This window comes from Sorex araneus, chromosome X (assembly GCF_027595985.1).
Source record: "Sorex araneus isolate mSorAra2 chromosome X, mSorAra2.pri, whole genome shotgun sequence".
NCBI lineage: Eukaryota > Metazoa > Chordata > Mammalia > Eulipotyphla > Soricidae > Sorex > Sorex araneus.
The window spans coordinates 109,560,366-109,579,094 of NC_073313.1; the positions used below are offsets into that span (position 1 = coordinate 109,560,366).

Consider the following 18,729-nt stretch of genomic DNA (forward strand, 5'->3'; position numbering starts at 1 on the left):
ACCCCTGGTGGAATCTCCAGTATGTTCAATTAGCTTCATCATCTTTCACATCTAAAAATTTTAGATGAATACATAAGCACTTATTGTGCACGTAAAACACTAAAATCTCTGAGACAACTATATGTTTCAGAGCTGTTTTCTCATTTAATACTCATAAAGGTGGGTTTTTCTCTTTTAAATATTAGAAAATTTAAACTCAAAGAAATTGACTTTCTCAAGATAACCCATAAAATACATATCAAAATTGAGACTGAAACACAGGTACACTTGACTTCAAAATCTATGATATTTCACACCATGATGTTCAAACTTTTCCATCAGAAAACCTTTAATGGAATAATAGAATGAACATGTATCTTTGAGGAAGTTTGGGTGGCCAGAAGAGGTTCCACTACAAGTGCGAAATGTCTTTAAAGTCTCGTTATGATAAAAATACAAAAAGTTATATTTTATTCTGTGATGTTGTATAAGACATATTTAAAATCATCACTAAATATATTTATGTTCTTACTACCTGAATTTTTAGTAAAATTAATCCTCTAGAAAATTTTACTATATGCTCAACCAGGTACTAGACTAAACTTGTAAATTATGGAGGATTTCAAGGAAAACCCCAATCCTTATAACTACTAGAACCAGGGAACAGATAAAAATGATGAAAACAAGAAAAAAATTCAGAACTTTAAAGATAATTTGAGGGGCTGGATAGATAGCACAGCGGGTAGGACATTTGCTTTGCACGCGGCTGACCCGGGTTCGATTCCCAGCATCCCAAATGGTCCCCTGAGCACTGCCAGGAGTGATTCCTGAGTGCAGAGCCAGGCGTAACCCCTGTGCTTGCTGGGTGTGATGCACAAAAAGCCAAAAAAATAAATATAATTTGAAAATTAATGGAGAGCACTACAATAATATTTTAGAGTTTTGCATAACACTTTAATTGATACTATTATTAATACTAACTTCATAATCAAATTAATGGTGACGATGACTTGTTTGACAAATAATGTTCTTGATGGTATAATATTTGGAAGGTGATATAATGACATTATGTTGCTCTTAATTTGGAGACCGTGGTTCACAGAAATTGTATACCTATGTCTAGTAGATGAAAACATCTTATATTTTACACCCCGTGATCATCCAGTACTGTTCTTATGGCTCCTTTAAGTCTATCTCTCTTTCTTGCCAAGAGGCCAAGGGTTTTTTCTCATTAGATACATTATCTATTTCCATGCTTTTCTTCTCTATAGATACCAAAGATAAATGAGATCATTTGGTATTTGTTCTTCTCTATAACTTATTTAATTAAATAGTATGCCCTAAAGCTCATACAAGTCATACAAACTGTACGACTACTTATTTTGTTATAGCTGTATAATATTTCATTATGCACATCATACTTTATCCATTTAGTTCTTGTTGATGACCTAGGTGATTTCCATATCCTGACTAGTTTTAATGGCCATTTAAACTTTAAACTAAATTTAAAAAATTAAACTAAATTTAATTTTTTAAATTTAGGCATCATGATTTATAAAGCTGTAAATAATAGAGTTTAGGCATAAAATGTTGACTACCACTCCAGTCTCACACTCTATCCTTTATAAAAATTAAGGATAAAAATACAATAATCAATCCCACCCAAAAGTAAGGAAAGGGGATGAACAAACCTTCCTCGAGGAAGATATTCAGATGTTCCACAGGTATCTTTTGAAAAATGTTCTGCATCACTGATCATCAGGGAAGTGCAAATCAAAACAACAATGACATCTCATCTCATACCAGTGAGACTAGAAGACATCACTGCAACACTGTAGCACTTTTGTCCCATTGTTCATCGATTTGCTTGAGTGGGCACCAGTAACGTCTCCATTGTGAGACTTGTTGTTACTGTTTTTGGCATATTGAATACGCCACAGGTAGCTTGCCAGGCTCTGCTGTGCTGACAGGATACTCTCAGTAGCTTGCCAGGTTCTCTGAGAGAGACAGAGGAATTGAACCTGGGTTAGCTGCTTGCAAGGCAAACACTCTACCCGCTGTGCTATCACTCCAGCCCAGACATCACAAAGAAAAAAAAATAAACAGTTTTGGTGTGGCTGTGAGAGAAAAGGAACCATCCTCCACTGCAGTTGGGAATGTACACTGTTTTGGAAAATGACATGGGCACTCTTCAATAAACTAAGAATTGAGCTTTCATATGACCCAGAAATTCTACTTCTTAGCATCTACCATAAGGGCCAAAACTCTCTACTCAGAAATGACTTTTCTGCTTCTATGGTCATTGCAGTGCTGTTCACAGTAGCCAAAATCTGGAAACATCTAGAATGTTCAAGGACAAGTAGTCAAAATCTGGAAACAGCTCGAGTGTTCAAGAACAGATAGTCATCTGTTAAGAAGCTATTGTACACACACACAGTCAGTGGAATACTACTCTGCTGTAAGATAATATGAAATCATACAATTTACCACTATGGTGCCCAAGAACAGATGACTGGTTAAAGAAACTTTGGCACATCTACACAATGGAATACTATGCAGCTATCGGAAAAGATGAAGTCATGAAATTTGCATATAAATGGATCAACATGGAAAGTATCATGTTAAGTGAAATGAGTCAGAAAGAGAAGGAGAGACATAAAAAGATCGCACTCATCTGTGGAATATAAAGTAACAGAATAGGAGACCAACACCCAAGAATAGTAGAGATAAGGACCAGGAGGATTACTCCATAGCTTGGAAGCCAGCCTCAAATGCCGGAGGAAAAGGCAGCTCAGTAGAGAAGGGAACATCAAGTAAAGGGTATTTAGAGGACCAGCTTGGGTTGGGAGATGGGAACCAAGAGTAGACTATAGATCGAACACAATGGCCACTCAGTGCCTCTACATCACCCAAAAAGAAAGAGAGAACAAAAGGGAATGCCCTGTCACAGAGGCGGGGTGGGGTCGGGGGAAGGGGTTGGGGTGCTGGGAGGGATACTGGGATCATTGGTGGTAAAGAATGGGCACTGAGGGAGGGATGGTTACTCGATCATTGTATGACTGAAACGCAAGCACGAAAGTTTGTAAATCTGTAACTGTTAAATGAACTCTTTGACCACAGTGATTCACTAATAAAAAACAAACAAAAAAACCTTTAATAACCATATTAACAGCGATTTAAAAATAAACTCCAATCAAGTTAAGAAAAAAACAATATACCACTATGTGGATGAAACTAGAGGGTATCATACTTATCAAAGTCAGCCAGAAGGGAAGAGACAGATTACAGAAGGTTCTCTCATATGTGGGATATAAAGACGCACAGTAAAAAAATAACAAATGTCCAAAATCAGTAGTCTTTAAACTTATCTAAAAACTGAGCTTGCTGTGACAGGAAAGCAGCAATGAGGGATGGTATTTGGGGCTGGGGGGAGGGACGGGGGCGGGGCCAGTCCTTGAGACAATTGGTGGAGGGAAGCAGACACTCAGGTGAAGGTGTGGGGTAGGAATGCTGCATACATGAAGCCTTAGCAGTAGTTTATTTATTTATTTTTTGATTGATTGATTGATTGATTTTTGGGTCACCCCCAGCGATGTTCAGGGGTTACTCCTGGCTCTGCACTCAGGAATTACTCCTAGCAGTGCTCAGGGGACCATATGGGATGCTGGGAATCGAACCCGGGTTGGCCACATGCAAGGCAAACGCCCTAACTGTTGTGCTATCACTCCAGCCTGAGCAGTAGTTTAAACTAATATCTTAGATATTAATAACATAATAAAGATAATAAAGATACCTAGGTCACAAGTTTGTTATGTGAATTAAGAAAAATTCTGTTATGTTTTATGTTTGACACAGAACAAGCATTAAAGAAGTGGAAATTATCTTCTCCTCCCACAAAATAAAAACTACATGTGGGTGAATCATTTATAGTGGAACATATACCCAGAATAATATGCCTTCTCAAAAATTGTTCTACCAAAGTCTTAGAACCCAAACCTGAAACCCATACCTAGATTAGATTTAAAGACTAATTACTAAATTTTCACAAAAATTATTAAAATTATTTACATGGAAAAAGTGTTCAATTGGTGGCCCCCACTCTAAACTCCAAAAACCTAGATAGGGCTACACATAATATCATTCCATCCTGGTATGTTCAATTTCAATTCTAAGCATATTTACTGCTCGACCTAGGACAAAAAATCCTCTTGATTTGAATAAAAGTTTTATCCTATTAAATGACCTACAAAGGAGCTTTAATAAAGACAGAGATTTAGTTAATCCTACAGATTCATTAAAAATCCTCGAAGGGGTTAAAGTGGAAGGCTTAGACAAACTTTGCTTCTCAGCCTCTTATCTCCTCCCTCTCGGCTCCACACTACTTTCCCTGCATACTCTAATCTGCTGCCTGTGAAAGAGGAACTGGGGACTTAACTACACAGGCTGCTTCGATTCAAGTATTCTAGATGGTGTATACACATACAGAGACTTCTTTCGGCTCTTTTGGAGTGTATAAGACGCAGGCATTTGAAACTGAACTCTGAAGCTGTAAGTGACAACTGGCATTTTAAGTAACTAACGGGAAGTGTTTCTCTGCTTTATGCTGAAAAGCTCTGACTCTTCAGGAAGATGAAAGAGAAAGCATGCAATGCCTGATCATAGTACTGCTTTCTCTTGCAAAGCAATACTTTCCTTCTATTTTCCAGGTATTCCAGAAACGTTCCTGAATAAGTTGCTACAGGTGCAAGCTTCAAAAGGAATACTTAAGTGGGAAACTCCATTTATCCTGTGACTCAGGAAAGGTAAGAGCGATTTAGAAATATGATGATGCTATTCACAGTAAAGTGAGCGGTATTATTTTATATATCGGCAGGTGTGACAAATAGATACCATCTGCTGCAGAAGACACAACACTTCTTAATACTGAAAAAGCTTATTTCTTAATGGCTCCATCCGTTGAGGAAGCTCTTGAAGCTGAACTATTTTTTTCTTAGTGGAAGTAGATACTTTTAAGGGCTCTAAGCTCTTTTTTATGCATGACTGAGAAACACAAACAGAATATGTTGACTGCTGAAAGCTGTTATAGTAGGTAATTTTGACCATGTCTTCTGAGTTATTCCATTTATTATTGCTCCTTAGCTATTTGGTGAGATTTCAGCTTTGGAATTATACAGCAACAATACAGAAAATTAATAGCAAATTGTTTTCAGACCTTTATCAAGTCAAAGAAATAGCATAACTAAGCCACTAGAAGGGAACATCTTAAGGATCAAAACAGATCTCATATTAAATTTATCTCGATATCCTCAGTACTTGGGAAAGTGGCTGGTTCTTGGTTGACACTCAAAGCTTGCCAAATAAATGTCAATCTGATTTTTGAAACTTGACACATAACTTTCCTGCTCTTATCAGGATGAAATCTTTCAACCAAGAAATTATTCTCAAAATAATGGATGGGGAAAAAATCCATTCCCTTTTCACATTAAGGAGCTAAATGCATGACCTGTTGCTATATGTTGTTTCTGTGGATATATGCATATATTCAGTGCTACTGTTTAACATTGTCGGAGATTTGGCATTTCAATGTTCATACCAAAACACAAGTGCTTTTAATTAATAAGAGATTTATTTACCGTCAATAGCAAAAGTTGGAATAATAAGATCAAAGGTGTATTAACATAGCATTCACATAACATTGAGTACTTTGATTTATTAGAAATAAAATAAACCAGATGTTTAGGCTAAGTTGGACATTGGCCAACTAATTGCTTTCCTTTTGCCTTCCCCCCCATTCCTTTCTCCCTGCTTCTTCAGTCCTTGAACCTCTTTTTTCTTGCTTTACCTCTTAATCATCATTTCCTTCCACAACTTCCCACATATCTCATGATTTTACTCACATCTCACACTTTCTTCTTTCCATCATTACCCCTCCATTTTATTTCCTTTCCTTTAACTTCCTGATGGCTTATATGTTTCTTTACTTTTATTTTTTTAATTTTTAATTGAATCACCAGGAGATACACAGCTCCAAAGCTGTGTATGGTCAGTCATACCAATATACATTTCCCACTATCAATGTCCCCAGTTTCCCTCTCACCATTACCCTCACAAGCCTGTCTCTATGAAGACTTGTATATTTCCTATCCCTCAATCGATTATCCTCGTAATAACCTTCAGTCATCTTTACAAAGATAGACTATAGACTAATTTTTAAATTAAATTTTGAAAAAGCCCTAAAATAATAAGGTTTCACCACAAAGGTGAGATCCTTCAGAATTAATAGAATCTAGACTTATTTTGAAGTTACATCATTGTTTTTCTTCCCAAAATATGCAAAAGTTTCAATGGGGGCAAGCACAATATCCATGCAACTTATTAATTAGCAAAGAGAGCTATGGTAAGATTTTTTTGAGAAATTGTCACAGACAAACTACAATGTAATAAGAGAGGATTCCCCAATGCACTTAAAATCATTTCAAAGGCCTTAGTGGATTTTGGTTTTGGCAGTGGCTGGATCATCAGAACCCCACACATGCAAAGCAAGTGCTCTTCTGTTGCTCCATGTTTCCAGCTCTCCAAATCCTAGTGGATATAAAGAATAAATTGATAGGCCTGTCTGAATTTACTAGGAATTGGATGTCCTGAAGACTGTACTGTAGAGCTTTTAAGAAATTAGTTTTCTTACATCTCAAATAAAATGCGTTGATACATTGAGAAGTAATCATAATTTTTGATATCTTATGCAAGCTTCATAGATTTTAATCAATATTCGATAAATATTAACCTGTAAGGAATATTCAGTCAATTGTGTAGCACTGTAGCACTGTCGTCCCTTGTTCATTGATTTGCTTGAGTGGGCACCAGTAACGTCTCCATTGTGAGACTTGTTGTTACTGTTTTTGGCATATTGAATATGCCACGGGTAGCTTGCCAGGCTCTGCCGTGAGGGTGGAATATTCTCGGTAGCTTGCCGGGCTCTCCGAGAGGGGAGAAGGAATTGAACCCAGGTCAGTCGAGTGCAAGGCAAATGTCCTACCTGCTGTGCTATTGCTCCAGTCCTGGTCAATTGCATAGGAGACAGAAAATGTACTGTCAATTGCTACTAAAACATCTTATAAATACAATAGCATGTTTTAAATTGAAGGCAATAAACTTAAACCATGTCATTTTTCTTCAAAACAATTTAGCTGAATAAAGAAACCATGGCACATACACAGAATAGACTACTTAGCTTTAAGGGAAGAAAAAGATATGCAATTTTCTGCTCCTTGGATGGATCTGGAAAGTATTATGTTGAGTGAAATTAGGAAAGGGACAGAAACATAAGACTCTTTCTTATATGTGAAAAATATATAATATATATATATTACATAAAATTGGGGAATGAAGAAACATAGTAGAGGAGTAATTAATGCCCAAAGCCAATCAAAACTAAGAAGTGATCTTCATTAAGAAGCTTGTAGTGGGAGGGAAACGGAGGTGGGGAGGGGGGCAGCCGCGGGGGGGGAGTGCGCACTGGGAGGATGGTGACAGAAAGCAGAAGCAGACACTCTGGTGGGGGATGTGATGCTGGAGTTTTTATGAATATTAAAAATTAACATTTTTTAAATCGAGATGCTAAGATTTAATTTTTTTAATAAAATACCTCTCCTTTAGCCTAAAGTGTAGAGCTAAATATCTAATGACACTGAAAACATGAGATCCAAATTTTAAAAATCAAACTTAAAAATATGGCTGCCAACGTAGCAGGCTGGGAGTTGGGTGGGTGGAAGGGAACCTGGGAACATCGTAGAGGGATATCTTACCACTAGTGTGGTAAGACTGCTGCTTGAACACAATATGTCTAGAATTTACCTATGAATAACTGTAAAATATGATCATCATCATCATCATCATCATTCTGTTGGTTTTCAATTTTCTCGAGCGGTCTCTATTCGTCTTAGCCCTGAGATTTTAGAAGCCTCTCTTTACTCATCCTTCCCAATGGTACCACATAGGAGGTTCTTTCAGGGTCAGGGGAATGAGACCCATTATTGTTACTGGTTTTGGCATGTGAAGACACCACAGGAAGTTTGCCAGGCTCTCCCATGCAATAAAATATGATACTTAATAAAATCAAAATATTTCAAAGCAAAAAATAATAAAATTTATAGATATAAATATAGTAGTGTAACTGAAATAGTAATTCAATGACAAGCTTTCTAATGAACTAGAGCGATAGTATAGAGGGTAGGGCATTTGCCTTGCACGTGGCTGACCCAGGTTCGATTCCTCTGTCTCTCTCAGAGAGCTCAGCAAGCTACCGAGAGTATCCCACCCACACAGAAGAGCCTGGCAAGCTACCCATGGCATATTCTATATGCCAAAAACAGTAACAGCAAGTCTTACAATGGAGACATTACTGGTGCCCACTGGAGCAAATTGATGAACAATGGGATGACAGTACTACAGTGCTATAACCTGAAATTTAATATTTTAATATTTTTGCATAGGTGAAGAGGTGGGAGAAGGGAATACAAAGAAAAAGTCTTTGAATTCTGACTCAAGCAATTGTCAACACTACGTTAGTCATCTACATGAACTTATTTACCAATTATTGAGCGGTACTGTTTGTACACATGAATTTCAAGAGGATAGTTGAAAAGGAACTTTTAAGTTACAGTTTGGAAATTAGGATTTGAATGGGATATCCTGTAGTACTTAGGAACTAATAAAGTGCAAGAAACGGGTCACTTGCAGAGTTGTGCAGACTGTTTTTGGAATTTTGCCTAGGACTCCTGCGTGAAAAGCTTGCTCTCCAGGGACATCCAGGTCATATTCACAAGCCAAACCAGGAAAAAATGACAGTATCTCTTCAAGCAAAGATATGTGAAAATTGAAGGAACATATCAAACAAAACTACTTCTTTGATTGCAAAGGGTAGTGAACGGAATTAAGATTACTCAGGACCACAGCCTCCAGCTAAGGAGAATGGAGTAAAGCCCCAAAGTATAGGCAGCAAGGACTCTCAAGGTCAATATGTGGACTTCCAAAACTTTTTAATTTTTTATCCTATTAAAATAGGGATGAAATGTAAATAAATCATATAGTAATAGAATATTAAATAAAAGGAGAAAGTTAAATGCATACAACCTCTAAAGGTGTTTTTTTTTTTGTTTTTGCTTTTTGGGGTCACACCTGGCAATGCACAGGAGTTACTCCTGGCTTTGCACTCAGGAATTACTCTTGGTTGTGCTCGGGAGACCATATGGAATGCTGGGAATCGAACCCGGCTTGGCCACATGCAAGGCAAACACCCTCTTCACTGTGCTATAGCTCCAGCCCCTCACATCCACTTTTCTATGAATATTATTAAGTAAGCCAATGAAAGAGGCCCTAAGAGCAGGACAGATAGTACAGTGGGAAAGATATTTGCCTTGTGCGTGGCCATCCCAGGTTTGATCTCTGGCATTTCATATGGTCCCTGGAGCCTGTCAGGAGTGAATTCTGAGCACAAAGCCAAAAGTAACCCCTGAGCATCATCAGGTGTGGCCCTCAAGCAAAAAAAAAAAAGGAAAAACAAGAGGCCCTGAATGTACTCATGATCAGAAAGTTCTCTAAACCAAGGAGAATGATTTATTCAAATCAGTGTATTTGAGGACTATAAGGGATTTGAAAGATACTTTAGTACCACAGAAGTTTCTCCAAATTGGCTTGCAGCAGCACTATTTATTATCCTCCTACTTCTCTTCTGGAAGGGAGGTGGAAAAGTGACTTGTGAATTACAAAGGTGAAAAGCTGATTTAACCCTTATCTCTGGACCAGCACTGCCAAAAGTGTAGGTGGTAAGGAGAGAGGCTGTTCAACCTGACAACCTATATATGAAGCACAATTAATAAATAAGTAGACAACTGAGATTGAAAGATGCTCTGTGGGGGCTGGGGCGATAGCACAGTGGGTAGGGCCTTTGCCTTGCACGAAGCTGACCCAAGTTCCATTCCCAGCATCCCATATGTTCCCCTGAGCACCACCAGGAGTAATTCCTGAGTGCAGAGCCAGGAGTAACCCCTGAGTATTGCCGGGTGTGACCCAAAAATGAAAATAAAAAAAGTGAGTCCTCCTGGCACCAAGCCAGAAGTAGTTCCTGAGCACCATTAAGTGTCAGAAAATTATTTTTTTAAAAAAAGATGCTCTGTGAAGTGTAAATGGTATATCAGGGCCCTGCAACTGAAGTGTTCTTTTCTGTTTGTAGAGTGGTGCCTCTCGGGTTATGCTATATATAATAAACCATTGTAGCTCTTTTTTTTTTTTTTTTTTTTATTTTTATTTTTTTATTGTTGAAAGTTACAAAGTTACAAAGTTTTCAGGTTTAAATCTCAGTTATACAATGCTCGAATACCCATCCCTTCACCAGTGCTCATATTCCACCACCAAGAATCCCAGTATAGCTCCACCCCGCCCCCTCACACCCCAAACACCCCCACGCCCCTAGCCCCCCCCACCCTAAGCCCCCCCCGCCTGTGTAACTAATAAATTTCACTTTACTTTCACTTTGATTGCATACAATATTTCAAACCATTGTAGCTCTTAAGCAATACATAAATTCATACACGTACACATCTATTGAATCTAAACCACTCAAGTACAAAATACTTTTTTAAATAAACTTAAGTGAGGACAGAGAGATTATACATGGGCAAGGCACTTATCTGGCACATGAGTGATCCCAGTTTTATTCCTTGCACTCACTTTTCATACCCTGAGGCACATTAGAAGTGGTCCCTGAGCACAGAACGAGGAGCAAGGTCTGAGCGCTGTTGAATGTGACACAAAACCAGAAATGGGGAGGGAGGGAACATAAGTAATTCTGAAGGGTAGCAAGGAGCAAAAACCTGTTCCTGGAAGAATGTTTCGAAACTCTAAGTGGCTGGTCAATAACACAGACTTTAGGATCCTATACCCAAATATTATAAACTAGGACAAAAGGCAAAGGGCCTGGAAAATACGTATTTGTAATGGGCATCTTCCAGGTGATTCTGATAAAGGGACTTCCTTGTACCATATTAAAAAAAAAAAAAAAAACATTGGCCCAAAGGTTCCAAAACACTAGGGCCTTGGGGTGATTACTCTGTGTACTCGTTTCCTAGGGCTGCCATAAACAAACTATCACAAACTGGGTGATTTAAAACGCATAAATTTATTCTCTCAGGTCTGGAGGCTAGAAATCTCAAATTAAGGCAATGGCATGGCCAGGTTCCCTCTTCAATATTTGAAATACAATCATTGTCTCTTCTAGCTTATGGCATTTGCTGAAAATTCTTGGCATTTCTTGCTTTTTAGAGGCATCGGTCCAATGTCAGCCTGTCTTTCTCCATGTCTCTGTCTTCTCTTCTTAGGGCACCAGCTACATTATATTAGGGCCAAACATAATAACTCATTTTATCTTGATTATATCTGCAAAGAACTACGTGTAATAAATACAATAATTATGATAACAATAGATAATGTCACATTCACAGTCACTGGGGATTAGGAATTCAACCTGTCTATGTGAGTGGAGATGTAATTAAAATCATAATACTATTTTAAATAGTTTTTTGAAGTTTAACTCCCTAAACAACTTTATTAGAGAGGTTCTTCTTTACCTTTCTAATAATATATATATATATATACATATTAGCTAGAATAGATTAATAGTTACCTCTGAGAACGTTTGAAAAATCACCTGAAAAAGTGCTGAGTGCATCACTGTCACTGTCATCCCGTTGCTCATCGATTTGTTTGAGCGGGCACCAGTAACGTCTCTCATTGAGAGACTTATTGTTACTGTTTTTGGCATATCCAATACGCACGGGTAGCTTGCCAGGCTCTGCCGGCTGAGTGCATAGTTATTGGATATCCCTTAATTTTAGAATATTTTAAGGTATTAAAATTCAGAAAGCCTGGAGAAAAGCCTGGAGAAAAGCCTAGAAATCTCCATTTTAAGTATGTGTGGGAGATGAATCCATCCTTATGAAAAACTGAGTTTTGGAGGAAAGCAAGATCCGTAACCATGTGGTTTAGGAAGAGGGAGCTTTTTAGTGCATACAGTGAAATTTGAATTTATAAAAAAGTTATCGAGATGAACCATCACCTTTGAGAGTATTTCTAGACTATAAAAAGGAACCTATGCTGATTATCTTTTCCACTAGTTATGAAATTCAAAAATAAAATATAAACACAAGCACACACACACACATATATATATATGTATATATATATATATATATATATATATATTTCAGGGATTACTCCTGTATCTGCTCTCAGGGATCATTCTTGACAAACACTGGGGACCTTTGTGGTGCTGGGGATAGAACCCATGTAGGCGACATGCAAGACATGCACCCTACCTACTGTATGTACTATTGCTCTGTCCCCTAAAACAGACATATCTTATTTGCTTCATGTTTTATGTTTGCTTAAAGATCATATTAAAATAATTAGTTTCAATATTGACTCCAAATGCTAACCAAAAAATGCTTCCAGGCTCCAAAGATAGTATAGAAATACCTTGTATTTTTACTCTTGTTTCTTGTGAACCAAATGGCTCTGTATGGATAGAAGAGGCAGTATATAAATGGACAAAAACGAAATACAAAACATGTTAATATGAGCTAATGAATATAAACTTCAAGATTATGTGTTGGGACTGGAGTGATAGCACAGCGGGTAGGGCGTTTGCCTTGTACTCGGCCGACCCAGGTTCGATTCCCAGCATCCTGTATGGTCCCCTGAGCACTGCCAGGGGTAATTCCTAAGTGCAGAGCCAGGAGTAACCCCTGTGCATCGCCGGGTGTGACCCAAAAAGCAAAAAAAAAAATTATCTGTTGCCAGACTAGTGGGGAGGGGCAAAATTCAATTTAGGGTGGAGAGAAGATACAGAGATAAAGACTCAGGTTCAATTACTGACACTACACAGGGTCCCCTAGCACTGCCAGTTGTAATCCTGAGCAATAGAGTCAGGATTAAGACCTGAATGCCACAAGTTGTGGCCAAATTTTTTTAAAAATTTAAAAATCAACACTATAGCAAGAATTTTGTGATTTCTAGTCCTCTTTTAATTAATTCAGTAAGTTTGTTCAGCAATGGAACTAGGCTACCTAATTAGCTTTCTGCTACCACAGCACATGAAAATTTGATAGGTGATGGTGATTTATAGTTTTGATTCTAGTTACCCATTTTCAAATTCATGTTCGGAATCACAAGCTAAATCATTTTGCTAGGCTTCAACAGTAAGTAGTTGACCCTGTGTACTTGCTGAAATGTTTTTGCTGATAAAGACAAGGTCTTATCTTCAAAAATAATTAAATATGCACTTATTAGCTCATAATAAATTTAAACCCTCAATTTGTTCTGATTTATAAGTACTTTTAAAAAAATATGTATTCTTACTCTCACATACTAAGAGAAAGATCAAAAGTGAACCCGAGGGAAGACTGCATTCCTGAAAATGCTGTGGTTTATTAAGGTAATCTCTGACACTGGGATTCAGAGATTAAAAAATAAATCATTAAAATTAGGTTTTTTTTTAATTTTAGAACTAGACTTTCCTGGTTAATAAAGATAACATTTCAATAACTGTATTATAATTTTCAAAAGGAGAGAGAGAAAAGGAGGAGGAGGAGAAGGAGGAGCAGGAGTAGGAGAGGAACAGGAGAAAAAAGGAGGAAGAAAGGAGGAAAAGAGGAGGAGGAGGAGGAGAAAGAGAAAGAGGAGGAGGAGGAGAAAGAGAAAGAGGAGGAGGAGGAGAAAGAGAAAGAGAAGGAAGAAGAGGAAAAGGAGGAAGAGGAAGAGGAGGAGAGAGAGAAGAAAAGAAGGAGGAGGAGGGGGAGGAGGAGGAGAAGGGGGAGCAGGAGGAGGAGGTGTCTGCCATAAAGCAGGTGGATGGTGGGGGAGGGGTTGTCAGAAGAGAAGCTGGGGACACTGGTGGTGAGAAATGAACACTGGTGAAGGGATGGGTTTTGGAACATTGTGTGACTCAAATTCAATCATGAACAACTAACTATGTAACTCTGTATCTCACGGTGATTCAAAAAATTTTGTGAAAGTGTAGTGGTTAACAGTATGGCTAGACTTTCGAGTCACTTGAGGAAGCTTTTAAAAATTACCTCTGTGAAAGTAAGAAGGAACTTTTCTGCCATAGAGTCAGGGTGTGGTATGTGATGGGGGCTGAGAAGGATACTAGGGACCTTGGTGGTGGAAAATGTACACTGATGGAGGGATGGAGGTTTGATCATTGTTATGACTGAAACTCAAATCTGAAAGCTTTGTAAGTGTATCTCACAGTGATTCAATAAAAAAATTACCTCTGATTTAGATCTCACCTCAACCAATAAATTCTCTATCTTTGGAGGGGTATTCAGGCTTGCACTGTGATTCAGAAAATTTAAGTTTATGCCCAGAATATATATAAGTAGCCTAGGTATAGTTGCATGATCAGTTAGTTTGAGAAACTGTCATAATCTAACCCGGTAATTAACTTTTGTTCAGTAATATGGATTTTTCCTCTATTTATTTTTTATTGAATTACCATGAGATACACAGTTCCAGAGCTGTTCATGATTAGGTTTCAGTCATACAAAGCTCCAAAGCCCATTATTCCACAAGTGTACATTTTCCACCACCAGTGTCCCCGGTTCTCGCCCCCACCTCCACCCCTGCAGCTTGCCTCTATAGCAGGCATTTTCCTTCTCTCTCTCTCCTCTCTCTCTCAGCTCTCTCTCTCCCTCTCTCTCCCTAGCTTCCTCCCTCCCTCCTTTCCTCCCTTTCTCTGTCTCATTTTGGGCACTGAGGTTTGCAATACAGATACTGAGAGGTTACCATGTTTCTTCCTTTACCTAATTTCAGCACACAGTTCTTATCCAGAGTGATCATTTCCAACTTCATTGCCATAGTGGTTCCTTCTCTATCCCAACTGCCCTTTCTCCCAGCACTTGTGGCAGGCTTCCAACCATGGACCAATCCTCCTGGCCAGTGTTCTTGGGTATTAGTCTCATGCCCTGTTTTTTATAGCCCACAAATGATTGCAATCATACTCTGTCTGTCACTCTCCTTCTGACTTGTTTTCACTCAGCATGGTACTCTCCATTTCCATCCACTTATAAGCATGAATTTTCCTTTACCGTTGAAATAGTTACTTGCTGTATGTACAAAAAGAATTCATATTTTGAAGATTTAGGGAATTATCTTGAAACTAATTTTTCTGTAGCAAATGATTTTTCAACGTATCAGCCTTTATTTTAAAAGAAGCAAATATTACCTCTATTGCAAACTACAACATCCAACAGGAGAGAGAACAAAAGGGAATGCCCTGCCACAGAGGCAGGGTAGGGAGGTGGGGGTTGGGGTGGAAGTGGTAGAAGGGATACTGGGAACATTGGTGGAGGAGAATGGGCACTGGTGGAGGGATGTAAACCAAATACAAACATGAAAGTTCATAGGTTTGTAACTATACCCCACAGTGATTTACTAATAAAAAATTTAAAATAAAATAAATAAATAAATAAATAAAAGAAGCAAATATATATTTCTCAGGGGAATTGAATTTTTTTACTTTTTTATTTTCAGGAAAATAAATCTGCTGATAAATCTTGAAAGTCAGATCTTCTGAGCCTAAACTGGAAGGTATCAGCATCTCTGAGACATCATCCACCTGAGAACTATAAGGTCTGACAACATTCTTCTTCTCCACAGTGAGGAACATCAACAAAGCTGTAGAACACTTGTATCCTCTAATTGTCAAACCCTCACACAGTGGCAGCTTGGCAGGAAGTTTTCAAGCTATATCATTACAGAGTAATCAGACACAGAAGAAGACTGAAACTCAATATGCTGAGCCTGAAATATACAAAATGCTTTAGTAAGTCTCCTAGCAGTGGAAATCAGTTAAATCTAAACTGGTGAAAACATTGAAGTAGAACTGGCGACCTTTCTCCCTTAACCAAAACAGAAGACTGATTTAGTTCTTGGATATTCCAAACCAGTATTATAAGGCAGTTTCACCACATTTTTAAATCAGTATCAGCATAGGACTGGAGAAACAAAATCTTAATTTATTTTTAATAATAAAAAGTTCTGACAATATCTACTTGGGAAGTGGGGGTGTTGAGCTGGGGGACAGGGCATGAGGCAATTGCCAAATTAGAATATCATTTTTTCTTGTTTATGCGTTTATCTTTGATTGTGGTTGCTTTGTATGACATTGTTAGAACACCTACAATCTATTCAGGGTCTACGTGACTATAGAATGCCTCAAGGGCAGTAGAAATTAGATAGATATAGTTATCACCTCAAATCCTTAGTGATGACGGAGCTGCATTTCAAATATCATGGAAATCTCACGGGGCGGGCCCATTTTCCTACCCTGGCAACAGAGGTTGATACCACTTCAGATAAGTATTCGAACCTGTACATGTATGTGGGCTTATTCCTGAGCCTTCTGGCCATTCTCCTCATCCTGCTCTTCACAATGCTCCTTAGGCTCAAGCATGTCATTTCACCCATAACCTCCGAGAGCACAGAAACTGTTCCTCAATTCACAGATGTAGAGATGCAGAGTCGAATACCCACTCCATAACAAAGGATGAAGGTGAACTTTAATGGATATCATCAAATCATTATATGTTGATGTTCAACAAAGCTTACTTTGTTGCATGGAGTTTTCCATGTAAGGAATGAACGAGCTCATATTTTCTTTGTATTATTCTTTATTGGAGTTTGTGGATTATACAAGAAATTTAAGACTCATTCTTTGTCAGGTCTATAGGAAATAGCAGCTGGTTGGGAGGGCAGGTTTCCATAGTAACTAAAGAGAGCCTGGGCTTTGCGCAAACCTCAGACCACAGAAATTCATATGCAGTGGAGAAAGAAAAAGAAAGAAAGAAAGAAAGAAAGAAAGAAAGAAAGAAAGAAAGAAAGAAAGAAAGAAAGAAAGAAAGAAAGAAAGAAAGAAAGAAAGAAAGAAAGAAAGAAAGAAAGAAAGAGAGAGAGAGAGAGATAGTGAGCAAGAGAGAGAGAAAAAGAAAAGCAAAACAAATATCCACAGGATCCCTGATCCTCAAGAATAAAAAAGGAGAATTTGCCTTCAAAAGGGTTTCTCCAAAGTAGGATTTAATTTAGAAATTGGACCTTAAAGTATCTCTTTTGCTGACATGAAACTAGATCATGTCAGAAGTTAATGGAAGGGGCCATTAATCTTTCCCAAAGGAGCAGAAATTTAATCATCTAAGGCCATTCAGTATGTCCTAAATGAAAGAAGAGATTTAAAGAAACAGTTTTAATTTAAAGCCCACATTTATAGAAAGAAGTTTATAACCAGTAAACTTACCTACAGAGGGAAAATGTGCATTTTATATCTGTGTTATTGCTGTTACTGGAAGTTTTAAAAATGAAGATAATCGCAGATGTATTATAAAAATCTGGAATGATGATTTCCTAGACCAAAGGAAAATTCAGTTAAATGACACATCACAATGAAGCTTACATTATACATGCAACTCTTCGCTTTTTTTTGTTCCCCTCATAACACTCCAGCTCTGAATTGCACACTAATACGAGCTTTGGTTAAAAGTGGTCTTGGCAGAAAATAATCAACTACACTTTAAAGCAGAAATAAAATTATCTTGGTATTTCATCAGTTGAATGTTTATGGCTTTGGACAAAACATTCAAGCTTCTAGGTCCCAGTTTTTTCCTTTAAGAAAAATTATCAGAGAACTCTTTATTCATGTCTAGCCTCCTTTTAGAATTAAACAAAATACAAAAGAGAAAAAGAACTAAGCAGCACTCTCTAACAAATCCATATTGAGATCAATGTCCTCAAATGTCACATTTGTCTTTCCCAGAAAATTCTCCCCTCTTCCTGATCCCTGCCAGATGATGAAGTGTTTCACTTATTAACTATAAGAGAAATGTACTTGAAAAGTTCCATTCTCATAAGTAGCCCTAGTATGCCAGTAGTGGAGAAAGAATTTGAATATTTTGAATTAACATTCCAAAAGGGTAACCAAAGGAGTTGAGTACTGTTTACAAATTAGGTTAGAAAGCTGGTCATATTCTTTCCACCAAAGAACTAATAAACTAATAAACCTGTGTTAAATTCAACTTGTTTTAAAAAATCACTTAGGGTGGTCATCAAATTTCAAAGGGTGCTCTCTTGGGAATTCTAGTGACAAGGACAGATAAATGGAATGGATGTTAGATTAATGCCACCTCCACCAGACATGCAGCTCTCTCTCTCTCTCTCTGTCTCTCTCTCTAGTCTGTAACCAATTTAGATTGGCCCCTTTGCTCTGATCTAAATCTAACTTGGTGGTGAAATTCCCAAGTGCTTTCTACTTTTACACACCGTTATTTGCCAATACCTCCCTCTCCAAGGGGCTGCAAAGTGTAAAATTCCCACATGCGAAGCTAAACTTAGCTGCAAGGCTGACTCTAGCACACCTGTTACAACAGAGAGTTTATAAAAATGACTGTTGAATTCTATACCAATCAGCAGAAATCAAGCAGGTAGACGGAAACTCAAATAGGGGGTGGACATATATTTCCATCATGGCATTCTATTTTCCAAAATGAAAGTGACTCCTATTATTACATTTGGTGGTTTAAGTTGTGTCTTCATTCAACATTCAGACTCCATGTGCAATTTTATTGGCACACTTTATTATATGCTGCCTATATACCCCAGAAATTCTGAAGAACATATATCTCCCCTGACTCCAGAATATCCCTT

General features: G+C 37.8%; 1 protein-coding gene across 1 annotated transcript; it reads left to right on the forward strand.

The window, feature by feature from the left end:
• Positions 1–16,129: 16,129 nt before the first annotated feature.
• On the forward strand, positions 16,130–17,294 carry SERTM2 (serine rich and transmembrane domain containing 2). The gene has a single exon (XM_055123513.1). It carries the CDS (start codon positions 16,304–16,306, stop codon positions 16,574–16,576), a length of 273 nt encoding a protein of 90 aa, XP_054979488.1. The 5' UTR covers positions 16,130–16,303; the 3' UTR covers positions 16,577–17,294.
• Positions 17,295–18,729: the final 1,435 nt, after the last annotated feature.